The sequence below is a fragment of the Myotis nattereri genome (assembly GCF_964212035.1).
Source record: "Myotis nattereri genome assembly, chromosome: 8".
Taxonomy (NCBI): domain Eukaryota; kingdom Metazoa; phylum Chordata; class Mammalia; order Chiroptera; family Vespertilionidae; genus Myotis; species Myotis nattereri.
This window is the reverse complement of record NC_138083.1, coordinates 32,307,501-32,326,977: the sequence shown is the minus strand read 5'-3', so window position 1 is coordinate 32,326,977 and position 19,477 is coordinate 32,307,501. Positions and strand designations below refer to the sequence as shown.

At 45.9% G+C, this 19,477-nt stretch overlaps 1 protein-coding gene across 1 annotated transcript in view; it reads left to right on the top strand.

Moving 5' to 3' along the window:
* The window catches only part of LOC308523143 (KRAB domain-containing protein 5-like), a 40,844-nt gene extending 21,657 nt beyond the window's left edge, over positions 1-19,187 (top strand). The window contains exon 5 of the mRNA XM_081096841.1: positions 18,628-19,187. Coding sequence (XP_080952967.1) covers positions 18,628-18,635 — 8 coding nt within the window. The 3' untranslated portion in view covers positions 18,636-19,187. The remainder of the gene's footprint in view (positions 1-18,627) is intronic.
* Positions 19,188-19,477: the final 290 nt, after the last annotated feature.

Below are 19,477 nucleotides of genomic sequence, written 5' to 3'. Positions count from 1 at the left end.
GAGGCTCAGCTGTGAAGCAATGCAAGCCGCTGCAGGGCCTTGGGCCTTCTCTTGGAAGTTCCGGGTCTGCCTGGCTCGGCTGCAGTTAGGTACATTCACATGCAAAAGCCTCTGCCGCAGCCTGGGTGGGGCGGGGTCTCAGGGAATCAAAGGGCGGGGAAAGCAGCTATGGCTGATTCTCCGCCCGGAGTCGCGCGTCTCAGTGTCCCGGTAAGGGCTGCAAGCACCTCTGAGGGAAAGCCGCCCTCAAGTTCGCCCGCTGCCCGACAGACCAGCTTCTCCCCGTATGAGTCCTGGGTCCCCAGAGACTTGCCGGAACCGGAGTTCAGAGCAGTCAGGAGCTTGTGATTCAAAAACACAGCCGCGTCCTCAGGTGCCGCCCCCTTTCCGCGCCCCAGCCGCCGTACCTCTGCACTTCACCTCCGCAGCTCCTCTGGCTCTCAGCGTGCTTTTCTTTCCTTCTAGTTGTAGAATTTACACTCAGCCAGCCTTCCTGTTGTTCTGGATGATGTCTGCTCTGTCCTTTGCGGTATTTTTCAATTGTTGTGGGAGGCAGCAATTTCCCGGTGTTTATCTATGCCGCCATCTTAGTTTCTCCATACCATCTATTTATTAGAAAAACTAAGTCAGTATTCCTTTAGTTACTATTTTCATTGTTTATTATTGATGTCACCAAAGACATTCAGTGTTTGCCCATTTATTCAGGTCACAACTTGGTGATGTCATAAATTATGGTCTTTTTACAATAATATGAAGTGAAGAAACATAGCACATTCAAGTTGTGGAAGAGATACTCCATTATTAGAAGGAAAACATTGCAATAGGAGTGATGTAGTATTAAATAGCAGATGGAAAAGAACCAGGATGAAAAATTGATATGAATTCAGCATGTGGAAAGAGAGGATATCTTTTTCCAGGATGTAATACTGACTCTGAAATTAGTAACATAAATGATACTTTTTTTCATTTCCTTCCTATCTCCAATTCCTTTATTTCTTTTCATTCCCAGCTACATAGATATCACAGTCATTCTCTTTTGAGGTGTTATGACTATACCATCTCCCTATTCTCCCCATCCTAAATCATCCTTACAGATTGTTTGTTTGGAATTTATGTAATAGGGGGAAACATCACATAGTGTTGAAAATTTTGGATTATATTTTGAATGAAAAAGAGACCTCACAACTTACAATTTCATTCTGAAATCTCTCTTTTGGAATGTGAATATTGAATGCTGGAAAACATGAGAATGGCATCTGATTTGACAATTGGAATGATCTTCCCAGTCACAGTTTTATTATAACCCCAAATAGCCCCAGCAATCTTGAGAAAGAAGAGCAAAGTTGTCAGAACTACACAACATGATATCAAACTATACTACAAGGCGTTAGTAATAAAATGAGCATGGAACTGGCATCAGCTCATACATAGATCATTGGAACAGAATAGAAAACCCAGAAATCAATCCCCACTTGTTAGGTCAATTAATATTTTACAAGGGAGGCAAAACATACAAGGCAGTAAAGACAGTCTATTCAATAAACGGTGTTTGGAAAATTGGACAGATTTGTGCAAAACATCAAATCTATGTCCTTATGCATACACAAGTATGAACACTAAATGGATTAAAAACTTAAATGTAAGACTCAATACAATCAAAGCTATATAAGATAAAGTAGGCAGTAAAATCTTGAATATTTTCTCAGATTATCTTGATTAGCTTAGCCCAATCACGTGTTATTATGACAAGAATGTCTTGTGAAGACCCCTCCATTGCTCCCTGAATACCTTCTATAAAATTGCACATTCCACAAGGTGCTTGACAGGAAAGGAATTCATGGAAGAACAGAAATGTACATGTAAGAATGTTCAGTGAACAATTGGGTTTATTTCTGGTTCTTTGTCATAAATAGCGGACGAAGAATGGCTGTGTTGTGACTACTCACAGCTGTGTGTCTTGTCCAGGTGGGAAAGTAGGGTGGATTAGGGACCATATAGAGATTAAAAGAGCAAGGAGAAGGGCAGGTATGATATGAACAATGAACACAGTGACTTAGGTGAAGAAAACAAGTGGCACTGAACAGGATGCTCTTTCTTCCTCTTTATTTCTTTAATGTAAAATGGTGTCAAGGTTATCTATCAAGGTATTTATGAAACTCTCACCAGTGGTGACTCTTAGAGTGTGGAATATGGGAAAAAGTGAGCTTTATTCAAAATGCTCATTTATATCTATAAATTTAGAGATTCTTCTATAAGACACGTAAATTACTACTTTTAATACTAAAAATGATAAAAATTTACAAAGCAGTTCATTTGGAGTAGAGGCCTCACCAGAGGGATCATCTCTGCTGGTCCTTGTGGTGAGCAGAGGCCTCCAGGGCAAGGATTTTGGTGACCACTTGCTGCTCATCATGCTCCACCCGACAAGTGAGCATCACACCCTCCCTGTAGACAAATTCACCAGGATCCAGCTTTTCTCTACATGGGTCGAGGCTGTACAGGTTTGGTACATATTTCCGTTCTGCAACCAGGGAAGCTGGAGGTGCTGGTGATTCTTTACTGATCAGGTGAGCTTCACCATGTTGTCTGAAAGTGTGGTAGGTAGCCTCCAAAATGGACAAAACTGAAACCATACAGGGCAGAAGCTCTGACCTCACAGAACAGACTGATCACAGAGGAGGGTTCCATAACTTAGCATCCCCACCACAGCAATTACTTTGAATTTCAAAGTAACCCAGAACACTTCAAAGTATCCAGCAAGTGCTCACAACTCAGCAATCTCTTTGCATATGAATGAAATCAGTAAGCACAGGTCCCTGCAGAAAGTAGGTGGTTAAGGACTGGTAACTGCTCTTAGGGTGATATGTGAGAAATCACCAAGCACAGCCCCAGCATATAGGAGAAATATAATAACTATTGCAAAACAAGTGAAATCACCAAGGACATAGGAGCTTGGCTTATAGTAGGTGCTGTTATTGGAGTTGTTACTGGTGAAGTAGTTGAAACTACCAAGTATAGGGATAGATGTTCACCTGGGAACTGGCCTTAAACAGAGATGAGTGATGGGCACATCCAGGTGCCTGGCAATGGGATTGACTGTCAGGAATTAGATTCCAGGCCTGAAGCAAAGAGCAGGGGGAGGAGCAGCCTTGGAGGACAGGGGCCAGGTGTGGGTTTGAGCTGGGTCTGAGGGACATCTACCTTGGATGGTCTCAGACAGTTTGGCTCTGCTGGAGTTGCTTGCTGTATAAAGGGGCTGTCTCCATCTGGGTCTGCAGTGGTCTCGAGGCTGGAATCTCAATTCCATCTTGGAATAATTTCAGGGCCATATTCTTGTGGGTGAAGTCATGGGAATTGGTATTGAAGCTCACTGTCTGCCCAGGTGGAGATCTCCCCAGAGGACCCAATACCACGGGGGTGGGGTGGAATGTGCTGTAAAAGGATCATAATAAAGAGTGAATGATTGTGATTATAACTAACTAGAGGCCCGGTTCATGAAATTCATGCACAGGTGGAAGGTGGAGTCCCTCAACCTGGCCTGCACCCTTTCCAATCCGGGACCCCTCGGGGGATGTCCGATTGCTTCTTGCAATCCGGGACTGCTGGCTCCTAACTGCTCGCCTGCCTGCCTGATCGCACCTCACCACCTCTGCCTGACTTCCTGATCGCCCCTAACTGCTCCATACTGGCCTGATCGCCCTTCACTGTTCCCCTGCTGGCCTAATCATCCCTAACCACCTCTTCCTCACCCCGCACCCGGGACCCAGGATTCCCTCCCTCTGGCCGTCAGCAGGCACCCAGGACCCAGGCTGGCTGCAGCCACAGGGGACCATGGGTGGGCGGCTTCACTTGGGCCACAGCTGCAGGCCCCAGGACTGCAGGCAGGCAGTTTGTCCTTCTCCCAGGCCACAGCCACAGGCGCTGGCACTCAGGATCACGGGGAGGGCAGCTTGTCCCTCTCCTGGGCTGCAGGTACAGGCACCACCCATGGCACCTGGGACTGCAGGGACTGTGGAGCATGCGGATTGTCCCTGTCCCGGGCCACAGGCGCAGGCGCAACCACTGGCACCTGGGACCGCGGGGTAGGTGGCTTGTCCCTCTCCCTAGCTGCAGGCCAGCCACTGGTGCCCAGTATTGCAGGGCAGGCTGCTTGTCCCTCTCCAGGGCTGTAGTCCCAGCTGCTAGTGCCCGCGACTGCCGGGCATGCGGTTTGGCACTCTCCCAGGCTGGGCTGCAGGTGCAGGCGCAGCCGCTGGCACCCAGGACCACAGGGTAGGTTGCTTGTCCGTCTCCCGGGCCGCAGCCTGGCTGGTCCCCATTCCTCTCTTTTTTCTTAAAATATTTTATTAAATTTTTGTTTTTTTACAGAGAGGAAGGGAGAGGGATAGAGAGTTAGAAACATCGATGAGAGAGAAACATTGATCAGCTGCCTCCTGCACACCCCCTACTGGGGATTTCCCCGCAACCAAGGTACATGCCCTGACCGGAATCGAACCTGGGACCTTTCAGTCCGCAGGCCAACACTCTATCCACCGAGCCAAACCGGTTACGACCCCATTCCTCTCGAGTTCATTTGTGTCTGGCTGGTCCTCATTCCTCTTTCCCCAGTGTTGAGTGTCTGAGCTGTTACCGCATATGGGGTGAGGGCGTGATGGCCATTTGCATATTAGCTCTTTATTATATAGGATAATAAGCACCTGGCACTGTCAAAACTTCATATATTGTTTTTTATCTTTCTAATAATGCTGGGATGGTGTTTCATCATCCTCAGCTTAATATAGGAGGACACTCATGTTTTGAGAAGTGAACTCTAGTGAGGGGCAGGGTCAACAACAAATCCAGTCCTGAGTTCAAAGTCACCTCCTTTCCTCCCCAGGTGATTTTCCACCATTCTGGGCACAGGAACAAAATCAATGAGTAGTTTTATTCTTTGTAGTAACTGTTTTTAGCTGATTCCCCCTCCCCACTCCCTTTGGAATTGTTTCACTCTGCAGAGGAAATGTCTCATTACTAAATGCATGAGAAACTGTGGGGTAGAAGGACCCGTATCTCTCTCTCCCTCTTCCTTCCTCTCTGAAATCAATAAAAATATATTTTTAAAAAAGACTTACATGTAAGCTGGGCAACCATAAAAATCCTGGAAGAAACTGTTATGCCCAGATTTCAGGATCCCCAAAAGCCCACTAGGGAGCCAGCCGAGTCCGATGCAAAAGCAAAGAGTCTTTATTCGAGCTACCTCGGCTCCCGACCACACTCATCGACACAGCGGCAAGCGGCAGAGAGAGAGGGAGCTCTGTGTGGAGAGGGTTTTTATAGGGGGGTTTGAGTAAGGGGAGGAGAGAGGACTGTGGGCCCTCCCAATTGTCCGGGCGCAAGTCGGTGTCTTGTTACACAGGACGTGGTCGTATGTTTGGTGTGCACTTCCCTTGGTTATCATCGGTTAGTTTAAAGAAATCTTAGGTGCGGCTAGCAGAGGCTTGGGCTTCCAGGAAGAAGCTCCTTGCTGAGCACATGGCTAAGGCTGCTGCCCAAAAATGGAGGATCCGGGGCAAGATGGATGGCGTAGCCCTCGCCCTGGGGCAAGATGGAGGGCGTAGCCCTGGCCCTTTCATATCCCCCTTTGTCTTGGAACTTCAGCCGGACTGCATTTCTATTTCACCATTGCTAGAGGCCTGTACTGGGCGTGCAGAACTATCAACTGAACCACCCCTATGTGCTTCTTGACAAGTTGGACTAGTCTGGTAATAATGCAAGGGCCGGAAGTCAACAGCATTAGGAGGATTCCAACGGGTCCGGCGAGGTCCGCTGTCTTCTTGAGGGTGATGCAGCGGGTGTGTCTGGTTAGAGGTCATCTTCCACTCAGGCTCCCTGCTCTCCTGGGCACAGAAAGAGCTGGGCTTGTGACCTGGCAGAGACAAACTATAACACATGGTCCGGTGGGAGGGAAATAAACCATTTTAGTTTTAACAACCTCTATTGAAATTGGATTTTTCTTCTTAGCATTCCTCTATGGCTATCAAAAAGCCAAATCAAGACTAGTTTATCTACTGTATTCAATTTGGCCTGATGTTTGCATAAACACAACAAGAATGGTAACTGACTACCTTTGCAGGAATTTCATGATTGAATCTTAATGTGCCCCGTAGGGCCAGGAAGCCAAGCCATCCAGCTGCCATCAGGCCTGCCTGCAGTATCTGCTGCGTTAGGTGAATCCCTCATCTGTAGCAACTCTACCTGAGTCCACACTCTAGGCTTTAAGGCCCATCTCAGTAGCCCTCCTACTCGTTGTGGCCCAGTGTGAGTGGGGGTTCCGCAGGGATGCAGAGGCATCCTTATTGCTCCCCTTCTACTCTGACCAACCTCCAGTGATAGGGCATGGGCCTGACGCTCCAGCGCCAGCCATCTTCAGGGCTCCTAAGCAGGATACCAGGCTTTCTTCGTGGCATTTTTACTGACTTTAAGTCTTTAGAGCTCAGACAGGGCTCTTTAAAACATGATACTCCAGTCAAAGTTTTCCGTTAATAAAACTACTATTAGGAACCAGTCTTATTGGATATATGCAAAGAAATGTATTGCCATGACTTACTTAGCATTGCCAATATTTCAGAGGAATTATATAAGGAGAAAAACATACTGATCTTCTCTAAGATTTTCTGATTTTCCTTTTAACATTTCTCCTTCTTATCACGTACATAACCTTTATAAATTTTGTACTTTCAAATTAGCCTTTAAAAATGGGTATTCTTTGCCCATTTGGGCACCTGCCCTCTTGGCAGCTAGATACCTGTTACTTTTGGGGTTCACCCCACATAGTCCCCTTCCAGGACAGCTAATATATAGCCACAACAATGGCCCTTAGTGTGGGAATCTGGACACTTGTTAGTTATTCCCAAAGACCACCAAGGACTGTAGACCATCACTGGTCCACAGCAACTGCTGGCAGCTACAGCTATATTCAAACCTGTAAGAGAATCAAAGGTTATACAACATATTAATACAGTGAAACATAATATTGGCACCATGGCCACTTCAGGCAGCCAAATCTTCTGCTACTAAACATGAGATATGGTAGGGCTATACAAATCTTAGGGAGGTGACTAAAGTCTACTTTTGACCTTCCTATATAAGGCAAAATTGTCCTTGTCTCTTTGGAGCTATGTCCATGAAGATGCAGGGATCATCTGAGTCTATTATACAGTTTTCTGCAGGTCAGTGCCAGGGATTGTGCACTGTGGCCAGTTCTTCTTTCTAGTGACAAACACAGTCTGTCCAATTTCCTTAAAATGTATTATGCCATGGGAAAAAGTTGTTTTGATGCACACAGGTACCTCAACCCCTATACAACTGGGCTTGGATCTCTGCCCAGCAAACTGCAGTCTACAAGCTCAACATTCAGCCTCCGGTTCTCCTAACCCAACAAGGTTTCGGCCAGTCTCTGAGTCAGACTCCTCCTCTCTTGTAGAACTTCAAAGTCCTGATGGCTTCCAGGTTTAGGGAGAGTGCCCATTTGTTAATCCTGTTTATTAGAATCTAATAAACAATTGAAAACAGCAAATTAAACAAAACACAGTCACAGGCAGGGTTAGGGCCAGTAAATCTCTCCGCCCTGCGGAGCTGTGAGCCCACCCCTGAATGTCCCAATCAGACTAGAAAAGCCACAAATACCTTTAAATCTACTCTAGAATTCCAAAATTTCAATCCAACACAGAAATATCACAGAGCAAATCAAAGTCCCTAGTACACAAATATAGACAGAAATTTTTACTAGTTAGGCGGGCCGATTCCACCTCTGACAGAGAGCAAGCACCCTTTGGGAAAAGAACCCAGCGGCCACTCAGGGGTGTTTTGCTATCGGTCAGAGCACTCAGCCTCAAAGAACATTCCCCATTAAAAACTGAGTATGTTTTTTTAAGAAAACAAAACAGAAATAAACAAAAACACTTTTACACAGGCGCATGCCACATTTACAGCACAAAATACCAACAAATCAGTTTCAATTCTGCAGAGATACAGAACAAGTCCCTTAGAGATCCTTGATAATCTAGATCAGTAATCCATTCACACAATCCCCCAAAAGTTAAAGAGGAGGGAAAGAACCATTCAATGTCCTCCAAGAGGATTTCGGTGAAATGACAAAATCGACAGATCACAGAGGTATTGATTACATTTCAAGGTTTGGAATGAGGAACCTGGTTTGCAAAAAACAGTTTACAGAATCAGAATTAAGCATGTTAATTATAGTTTTGCGTCTCGGGGTCACTGAATTGACAGAAATACATTATCTAGAGCCCTCGGGTCTGGAATGAGGAACCTAGTTTGATAAACACATTATCTAGAGCCCTTGGGTAACCTGGGTTAAACTTAGGCATGTTCTCTAAATTACAGTCCTGGGTCTCCAGAACACTGAGTTGATAAGTTAACTGGAGCCCTCCGACCCTGGGACAGCTGCAGTGTCCCTCCCAGGCAAAGGAAAAATGTGCCCTCTAAGACCAGTATGAAACCACAGTTTCTACCTGAAATAATTGTCATGATACTTCACTTTAGAAATTGGGTTACTGCTATCAGACCCTTTGAAAGACTTTGACATAGTATTAAATAAATCCGCGAGGCAAGCACACTTCCTGCCCCGTCCATATTTCTGTAGTAAAACTCCGCCTTAAAGCTCCACCCCTGAAATTCCATATTCAGTAAGCTCCAAGGTCCCAAATTCCCAGCGGTTCTGGAAAACCACACCTGAAGCTGGCAAGCAGGTTTGCAACAGCCCTTGACTTTAAAACGAAGATAATGCTTAAAGAAGTAGTTTGAATCTGTCCCATAATGTCTGTCCAGTAAGTCCACAGAATAAAACAGAAAAACACAGACACAGACAAACACAGGGCCCCAAAGAACAGCCTTCCAACTCCATGGAAGCAAAACCGAAAAGTAGACGATGGCCGTACGCCAACCGGTGGGAGCAATCTGCCTTGTCTCAGATCCTTGAGGGGAAGACACATCCCTCGTGAGGGGAATCCACATCCCTCCTGAAGAGCAGAACGTCTTCCGACTCTCCCCACCCATGGTCCTTCACCAGTGCATCCACCTAGACCGCTTCGGGCACTACAGAATTTCATAAGTGAGCTCACACAGGACAGAACATATAACACACAGAACAGAATACACAACACACAGACACCTACCGCGGCCAGTCAGACTCTCCGTATCGGGGGTCCCTTGAGGGTCTTGGGGATCCCGGGCGAGCCCCCAAATGTTATGCCCAGATTTCAGGATCCCCAAAAGCCCATCATGGAGCCAGCCGAGTCTGATGCAAAAGCAAAGAGTCTTTATTCGAACTAGCTCGGCTCCCCGACCACACTCACCGACGCAGTGGCAAGCAGCAGAGAGAGAGGGAGCTCTGTGTGGAGAGGGGTTTTATAGGGGGGTTGGAGTAAGGGGAGGAGAGAGGACTGTGGGCCCTGCCAATTGGCCAGGCGCAAGTCGGTGTCTTGTTACACAGAATGTGGTCGTATCTATGGTGCGCACTTCCCTTGATTATCATTGGTTAGTTTAAAGAAATCCTAGGTGTGGCTAGCAGAGGCTTGGGCTTCCAGGAAGAAGCTCCTTGCTGAGCACATGGCTAAGGCTGCTGCCCAAAAATGGAGGATCCAGGGCAAGATGGAGGGCGTAGCCCTCGCCCTGGGCCAAGATGGAGGGCGTAGCCCTCGCCCTGAGGCAAGATGGAGGGTGTAGCCATCGCCCTTTCAGAAACTCTAGGCAGCAAAATCTCAGACATCTCTCATAGCAATATGTTCATGGATACATCTCCCAGGGCAAAGCAAACTAAAGAGAAAATAAACAAATGGGACTACATCAAAATAAAAACCTTCTGCACAGCAACAGAAAACATCAATAAAATGAAACATGAGATCACTATATGGGAGTATATATTTGGCAGATACAGCTGATAAGGTGTTGGAGGCCAGATGTAAGCTGGCAAGGTCCTTGCACCTGAAGGGGCTAGCAAGGCTGGGACCCTTACCCACACAGTTTTCCCAGACTTGTTTGGATGGCGATTATCAGTAGAACAAGTGCAACCTTTGTAGAATAAGAACAACCTTTCATAGCTTACCAAGAAGTCTGTAACTATTTACTGAGATATGCTGTACTGAGAACTTGTCCTTCTGCTGTGTCCCTCCCTTAGAGATTAAGAGGAACAAAGAATACATTCCTCTTGACAGACTCCTATTCAGTGTGTTGTGTATAAATAAGATTGTATAGCTAATAAACTCGCTTCAGTTCTTCGAGAACTGGAGTCCTCCTGATCCTGCTTTCCTGTCTTTCCTTCTTTTCTCAATTCCCACCTCAGTGCCTCAGCCCGGCTCAACCTTTTCAGGCTGGCCCTGACAATAAGGGTTAATATAGAAAATATATAAGGAACTTATACAACTTAACAAAAAGACAAACATCTAATTTAAAATACTGCAAAGGACCTAAGTAGACACTTCTCCAAAGTGGACATATAGATGGCTAAGAGACATGAAAAAATGCTCGAAGTCACTGATCATCTGAGATGCAAATTAAAATGACAATAAGGTATCACCTCACACCTGTCAGTAAGGCTACCATCAACAAATCAACAAATGACAAGTGCTGGTGAGGATATGGGGAAAAGGGAACCCTAATAAGCTGCTGTGGGATTGCAGACTGGTGTAGCCCTTATGAAAACAGTATGGAGTTTCCTAAAAAAATTTAATATGGAACTGCCATTTGACCCAGTGATCCCACTTCTAGGAATATATCCTAAGAAACTCAAAACACTAATCAGAAAGAATGTTTGCACCCCTATGCTTATAGCAGCAGAATTTCCAATAGCTAAGATCTATTGGAAATAGACCCAAGTGTCCATCAGTAGAAGAGTGGATAAAAATGCTGATGAACATTTTTACCATGGAATACTATGCAGCAGTAAAAAGGAAGAATCTCTTTCCTTTGATACCTGAAGAGTATCATACAAATATCACTGGGTCTCACTCATATGTGGAATCTAATAAACAAAATAAACTGATGAATGGAGTGAATCCAGAGACATGGAAGCATGGAACAGAGTGTGGAATCTCAGAGCGAAGGCGAATCTCAGGGAAGGCAGGGGAGAGTGAGTAGGTGGAAGGTAATCAACCAAAGTACATATATATATATATATATATATATATATATATATTACCTGTGGACAGAGACAATAGGGTGGTAAAGTCCTGGGGCAGGGGTCTTGGGCAGGCTGGAGGAAGTTAATGGGGGGGGTGGGAAGGAGACATATATAATACTCCCAACAATAAGGATTTAAACAAACAAACAAAAAAGAACAAAAGCAAGAGCAGTTTCTTCCTATGGAAAAATAATGTAGAGTGACTCACCATGGTTATTACCCAACACCTTCTCTAACAGTGGACAGACAGCAAATATTAGTAAGTATTTACGCCAAAACCGGTTTGGCTCAGTGGATAGAGCGTCGGCTTGCGGACTGAAAGGTCCCAGGTTCGATTCCGGTCAAGGGCATGTACCTGGGTTGCGGGCACATCCCCATTGGGAGATGTGCAGGAGGCAGCTGATCGATGTTTCTCTCTCATCGATGTTTCTAACTCTCTATCCCTCTCCCTTCCTCTCTGTAAAAAATCAATAAAATATATTTAAAAAGAAAAAAAAAAGAAAAAGAAAGGCCATTCTTATAAAAAAAAATAAGTATTTACATCTGTAAATATTTAACTTGCTTCCTAACATACATCAAGCATTTTGATATTATAGTAAGAGAGTCACTGGAGTAAGTCAAGTCATAAACACCCGAGGTGCCTGGATGTCCCTGGAGGGATGAGATGCTGTGTTCAGCCACCATTGAGAGCCTCTTGGTGTCCAGATGCTGGGCTGGCCCCTCGGTGTCCTCAGCTCATTTTCCCATCACCCTGAAGGCAGGCCCTGTGTGGTCTCACTTAAGGGATGAGGCTGAAAGAGAAACCCAGCTGTTCAAGGACACACGGGGGAAAAGGCAGGGCTCATCTCACCATTCACAGACTGATTAATTTTAGCATCTATTTTCTTTATCCTTGAGCCTTAGTGTCTGGTTCTGTACAAAGTGGATCAAAATACCACCCTGATAAGAGGATCAAGGAGGTATGTAACAGAGCCTGGCAGATAGAAGGTACTTAATATATAACATTATGACTTTTCATAAGACTTGGTCTTACTAGTTCTGAAACACCCTATTTGATCTTTAGGCAGTAAGATTGCAAAATAAGTGGAACCAAGATGGCGGCGTAGGGAGTAGATCTGTACGTGCTGCCTCCCACAACATCACTGAAACTACCAACTATAAGAGAAACAACCACCATTCAGAACCATGGGGAAGTTGGCCCAGTGGGAGTTCAACAACTGGAAGAAAAGAAAGAAGTGCAGTGAGACTGAGTAGGAACTACAGCGGCGCCAAAAACAGAGGTACACAGTCACACGCCAGGCAGGCTGCAACTGGATGCGCATTTTTTTTTCATTCGGAAGCGGTTACGAACCCTCGGATCCTCTGGGCTTGCTCGGGTGGGTCTCTGAGGCCCCAGGCCCCACAGGGAGAGGCGGCACAGCCCTGCAGCAGTGGGAGAGCGGGGGAGATTCTGGCACGTGGCTACTTGCCGGCACTGGGGGATGCGAGGTCCTGGTGTCCTGGAGAGGCGAGCAGCCGAAATGCCGCCATTGCTGTTTGCCCCGCCCTGGCGGCTTCCTGAGACCCCGCTCTACTCAATTCACATCCCCATCCTGGCTGTGCCAGAGACACAGGAGGAAACGCCTGCGCTTTTACAAACTCTCAAATCTACTGACCTAGTTCGGGCGGGATCATGAGGCACCAGACCCTACGGGGAGAGGCAGCACAGCCCTGCAGCCGTCAGAAAGCCAGGGAGGCTCTGTCACGCAGCTGCTCACTAGCACTGGGGGACTCGAAACCCCAGTGTCCGGGAGAGGTGAGGAGCCGCGGAGATGCTGCCTGTGCTATTTGCTCCGCCCTGGCGACTCCCTGAGACCCAGCCCTAATCAATTTACATCCCCATCCAAGCTGTGCCAGGTGCACAAAAAGACCCAACTGTGCTTTTCCAGCCTAGCCCAACAAATTGCAGACTTCAACTCCCCACACCCATGGGAGACACGCTCAAGAATCAGACCCAGGAGAACCAAGAAAGCGGCATAAGGAAGAGACCGGTGTGTGCTGCCTCCCACAACAACGTTGAGGCTACCAACTGTGGGACAAACAGCTATCATACGGAACCATGGGAAAGCTGGCCCAGTGGAGGCTCTACAACTGGAAGGAAAGAAAGAAGAGCATTGAGACTGAGTAGGATGTGCAGAGACACCAAATACAGAGCCCAACCCAACAAACAGCAGATTTCAACTCCTTGCATAGAAAGAAGAGCATTGAGACTGAGTAGGATGGGCAGAGGCACCAAGTACAGAGCCCAACCTAGCAGACTGCAGATTTCGGCTCCTTACATCCGGGAGGGACACACTCGGGGGGTGAAGTCGGGTTTGGGGCAGGCCGGGGCTGGGTCCGGCTGGGCCGGCGATGTGGAACCACTGTACCAACAGGCGCACAAGCACGCCCACCGGTTCCAGTCTTGCGTGGGACGCTGGGGGACGGCAGACGGGTAATCTGTGCACTCGGTGGAGGGCGAAGTCTGAGCAGGCGTAGTGGATGTTCAGCCACCAGGAAAGCCTGGAGATTTTGTTTGGTGGGGAGCCGCCCAACAGGGGACAGAGTGCCAAACTTCGTGTTTCCCCGGTGAGGCTGGGACGACCCTGGTAAGGTCGATAAGCCCCGTTGAGGTCGGGACGGCCCCAGTGAGGCCGGGATGGCCCCGGTGAGGTCGGAATGCCCCTAGAAAAGTCGAAACGGCCCCGGTGAGGTCGATACTGCCCCGTTGAGGTTGTGACAGCACCGGTGAGGCCAAAACGGCCCAGGTGAGGTCGGAATGGCCCCGGTGAGGTTGAGACGCCATCCGGGGCCGGAATGGCCCCAGTGAGGTCTAGACGGCACCAAGGAGGTCGAGATGGCCCCAGTGAGGTCGGGACGGCTCCAGTGAAGGCAGGACGGCCCCCGTGAGGTTGAAATGGCCCCGGTGAGGTTGAAATGGTCCTGGTGAGGTTGAAATGGCCCTGGTGCGGTCGGGATGGCCCTGTGAGGTTGAAACTGCCCCGGGGAGTTCGGGATGGCCCCGGTGAGGTTGAAATGGCCCAGGTGAGGTTGGGACAGCCCCAGTGAGGTCGGGACGGCCCCGGCGAGGTTGAAACGGACCTGGTGGTGTCGGGATGGCCCCAGTGAGGTTGAAACGGCCCTGGTGAGGTCAGCACGGCACTGGTGAGGCTGGAACAGCCCCGGTGAGGCCGAAATGACCCAGGCGATGTACGGCAAAAGCAAGGTTGAGACGGCCCTGGTGAGGTAGGGACAGCCCTGGTGAGGTTGAAACAGCCCCAGTGAGGTAGGGATAGCCCCGGTGAGGTAGGGATGGCCCAGTGAGGTCAGGATGGCCACAGTGATGTCGGGATGGCTCCGGTGAGGTCAAGATGGCCCTGGTGATGATATAACGGCCTCAGTGAGGTTGGGACAGCTCCAAGGAGGTTGGAACAGATAATGGGGACCAGTATGGACTGATGAACAGGGGTAGATACAGAGGCAGAGCAGCATTGAACAGACTGTCAAACTACAGTGGGAAGCCTGGGGAAGGTTTGGGGGGCTGGGTTAAGAGATCAACGGAAGGACTTATATGCATGCATATAAGAATAACCCATGGAGACAAGACACTAGGAGGTATGGGCCGGCGGAATGTTAAGGGGGGGGGGGGGGAGATATATGTAATACTTTTTGTAATACTTCAAGAAATGAAAATTATTTGAAAATAAAAAAAAAAAAGATTGCAAAATAAAAGCAGAGTGGAAACAGCAAGAAAAGTCTCAAATCCCACACCCTGCACTGCCATGCTAAAGCCACATGATTACGAAAAATTAGACAATAGAGCATCCAACAATATACAGGGGAGAAAGGACAGTGTCTTCATAAAAATATCCACGGAATAATGGTAGGACGAAGTAGGTACTCTATGAATGTGAAGAAAGAGGTTCCTTTATGTCAGTGAAAGAACTGAATTTTTTCTTTTCTTTTTTTTTTAAATTAAATCTTTATTGTTCAGATTATTACATTTGTTCCTCTTTTTTCCCCCATAACTCCCCTCCTCCCAGTTCCCACCCCACCCTCCACCCTCACTCCCTACCCACTGTCCTCATCCATAGGTGCACGATTTTTGTCCAGCCTCTTCCCCCATCCCCCACACACCTTTCCCCCCAAGAATAGTCAGTCCATTCCCTTTCTATGTCCCTGATTCTATTATAATCACCAGTTCATTCTGTTCATCAGATTATTTATTCACTTGACTCTTAGATTCACTTGTTGATAGATGTGTATTTGTTGTTCATAATTTGTATCTTTACCTTTTTCTTCTTCTTCCTCTTCTTAAAGGATACCTTTCAGAATTTCATATAATACTGGTTTGGTGGTGATGAACTCCTTTAGCTTTTCCTTATCTGTGAAGCTCTTTATCTGACCTTCAATTCTGAATGATAGCTTTGCTGGATAAAGTAATCTTGGTTGTAGGTTCTTGGTATTCATCACTTTGAATATTTCTTGCCACTCCCTTCTGGCCTGCAAAGTTTCTGTTGAGAAATCAGCTGACAGTCGTATGGGTATTCCCTTGTAGGTAACTGAGTTTCTTTCACTTGCTTTTTTTTTCTTTCTCTTTTTTTTAAATATATTTTTTATTGATTAAGATATTACATATGTGTCCTTGTCCCCACGTTACCCTCTACCCCCACCACCCCCCCGCTCATGCCCTCACCCCCCCGTTGTCCCTGTCCATTGGTTAGGCCTATATGCTTGCATATAAGTCCTTTGGTTGATCTTTCCCCCTTACCCCTACCCTCCCCTACCTTCCCTCCAAGGCCCGACAGTCCAATCAATGCCTCTCCATCTCTGGATCAGTCTTTGTTCATCAGTTTATGTTGTTCATTATATTCCACAAATGAGTGAGATCCTGTGGTATTTATCCGCTCTCCAGTTTGATCCATGCTGTGGCAAATGGTAAGAGTTCCTTTTTCTTCTTCCTCTTCTTAAAGAATACCTTTCAGCATTTCATATAATGCTGGTTTGGTGGTGATGAACTCCTTTAGCTTTTTCTGATCGGTGAAGCTCTTTATCTGACCTTCTATTCTAAATGATAGCTTTGCTGGATAAAGTAATCTTGGTTGTAGGTTCTTGGTATTCATCACTTTGAATATTTCTCGCCACTCCCTTCTGGCCTGCAAAGTTTCTGTTGAGAAATCAGCTGACAGTCGTATGGGTACTCCCTTGTAGGTAACTGACTTTTTTTCTCTTGCTGCTTTTAAGATTCTCTCTTTGTCTTTTGCTCTTGGCATTTTAATTATGATGTGCCTTGGTGTGGTCCTCTTTGGATTCCTTTTGTTTGGGGTTCTCTGCACTTCTTGGGCTTGTAAGTCTATTTCTTTCACCAGGTAGGGGAAGTTTTCTGTCATTATTTCTATAAATATGTTTTCAATATCTTGCTCTCTCTCAACTTCTGGTACCCCGATAATTCGGATGTTGGTACGCTTGAAGCTGTCCCAGAGGCTCCTTACGCTATCTTCGTATTTTTGGATTCTTTTTTCATTTTGCTTTTCTGGTTGGGTGTTTTTTGCTTCTTCGCATTTCAAAGATTTGCTTGATCCTTGCGCTCCTCTGATCTGCTGTTGGGAGTCTGTATAATATTCTTTATTTCAGTCAGTGTATGCTTAATTACTATTTGGTCCTTTATCACAACATCAAGGGTCTCATTAGATTTCTTGAGGATCTCACTATATTTATCGGAGGTCTCACCAGTATTTTCGAGGGCCTTACTAAATTTATCGGCGGCTTCTAGACAGTTCTTGAGAGACCTTAAAAGTGTGGTTTTGAACTCTATATCCAGCATTTTGCTTTCCTCCATTTCTGTCATTTGTGTCCTGTTTCTTTGTCTCCGCATTTTTTATGCTTTCTTGGTGCACCCCCTAGTGGTCTTTGTGCGCAGTCTTGTTGTAGTTAAGACTTGATTGTTGTAGGTAACACTGGGGGGGGGGGGTGGATTTGACCTCCAGGGCAACTGGCTGTGAGAATCAGCTGTGTCTGCAGTGGAGAACTTCTGTCCTCTAGGGAGGTGCTAATCTAGCCTTTGCCTGGGGCTATCCAACAAATGCTTCTGTGCAGGGCTTGGGCAGGGCGGGTCCCAGGGGATCAACAGGGCGGGCGGAGCGAGTAGTTATGGCTGCTCTCAGTCCAGTCCCCAGAGGCTCTGCGGCTCAGTGTCCCAGAAACTGCTGCAAGTACTTCAGAGAGAAAGTCTTTATCTGGTCATGGGGTTCTTCTGAAAATGACTTACTGCTTCCTTTATGCCTTTTTAATTCAATACATGTTTTTCTCATTGGCAAATTTCAGTGAAAATCATCCAGAATTAGAAAGGAACAATATTGGCCAAAGCAGACTAGGACAAGGGGTAATTGGATAAGTGACAGAAAGATCAAAAGTGTGTGGTGAGGCTGAGAAGAAAAAAATGTGTGTGGACTAAGGGCTTTACAAATAGCACCCATATACTGGGGAATAGAAGTACCTGGGTAAAGACATTAGCTGTCTCCTCTTGCTCTGCACAAACAGAAAGTGAAGGTGAAGACCGTGTGGCAGATGGCATGGCTGAATGTTTGATCAGCTGTCAGAACTCAGAGCCAATCTGCAAATACTGGGAGAACAACTTACCTTCTTTTCCTCTTTCCTTTCTGTCTTGGCTCCAGTTACTTAGTGAAATCTCTGTGAAACACAAAATGACTACTAAGCTAATGGAAGAGAGACTACACTGACCACACAATGTAATAAACGCAAAATCTCTGTGAAAAAGCACTAAACTAATTAGCACCCACAACCCGTAGCAGCAACAAACCTGAAAGAGGAGATTCTGATTTCTAGATTTCCACATTACATTATTTAAAGTGTCAGTTCTCAACAAAAGCTAGAAGGAATGAAAAACACAGAAAAGTGTGGCTAAGTCATAAGGAAAAGGAAATTTGGAGGATGCCGGAACATTGGCCTTCAAGCTGAAATGGAAAAACGTTTGTTAGTAACATGAGAATATAAAAAAGCAAGTGTAAAATTAAGTGTATAGTCAAATTCAGAAAAATACAGTATATCAGAATCTTTGAGCATGCTTACTCTTATTGTTATTATAGGATTTGAGTGTTTTTTAATATTCTAATATATTTGTATTTATTATTTTTTAACTTTTTGGTTTCATAATCAGTAGTGACAACAGCTGTTAAAGAAGTTCCCCCAAGCCTTTTTGTTGATGAAAATAGAAATGCCCTTTCTTATATTACTTAGATAGGATTGTGGGCAACACCATTGCTCACCTGGAACACAGCCAGGCACAAACCTTACCAACGCCATTTTTCATCTTATAATGTGCTGAACTGGTTGTCTCCGTTGATCAGTTGGAACAAACTGCTGTGACATGACTAAATCACACCTAATCAATCTTCTCTCCATCTCCCCAGATCCCTGAACTGTGGCTCATCCTTGCACAGTATAATTAGGAACAACGCCTCCTTCTAGACCAGGCAAACTCAGGGTAAAAGGTGTTCACAAGGGTGAGTTAGGCTTCCTGCTCATCCACTCCCCAACCCGCTGTCCTTTCTAGCCTTGTTGACCACTCTATAAAAAGAAAAGCCCTTTCTGTCTGGTGTTTGAGACCCTTTTTAATCTCATGGTCAGAGCATTCTCCCTACTGAAATCATCTTTTGTATAGTCTCTCTTTACATAAACCCAGATTTTTTTTAGTTGACAGTGTTAAATATGTGTTCCATGTGTGCTTAAAAAGTATAGTCTCGCCTGACCACTGTGGTTTAGTGACTGAGCGTTGACCCATGCACCAGAAGGTCACCAGTCTGGTTCCTGTTCAGAGCACGTGCTGATTTCAAGCTCATTCCCCAGCAGGAGGCGTGCAGGAGGCCGCTGATTGATGTTGATGTCTCTCATGGATGTTTAAGTCTCTCCCTTTCCCTTCCTCTCTCTCTAAAAAATTAAATATACAAAAAAAAAATCTCGCTCTCTCTCTATATATATGGTCTGTGATTTTGTGATATAGAATTTAACTCACCAGGTCAAACTAATTTTTATGTTTTTCAGTTTTTTGAAGCCTTCAATAATTGTGAAGATTTTAATAACCTAATAATCTGCATGTTTTATAACGATAGTACAGGGAGACACATGTCAAAAATTTCCAGTGATTAAGGAAATACTCCTCTTATTCATGTGAATACTCCTTTTATCCATTTCACTCCCTTGTAAATTTTATAAGCAGCAAAACTCCCCGTGAACAACATGGATGCTTGACTTTGATCTGTA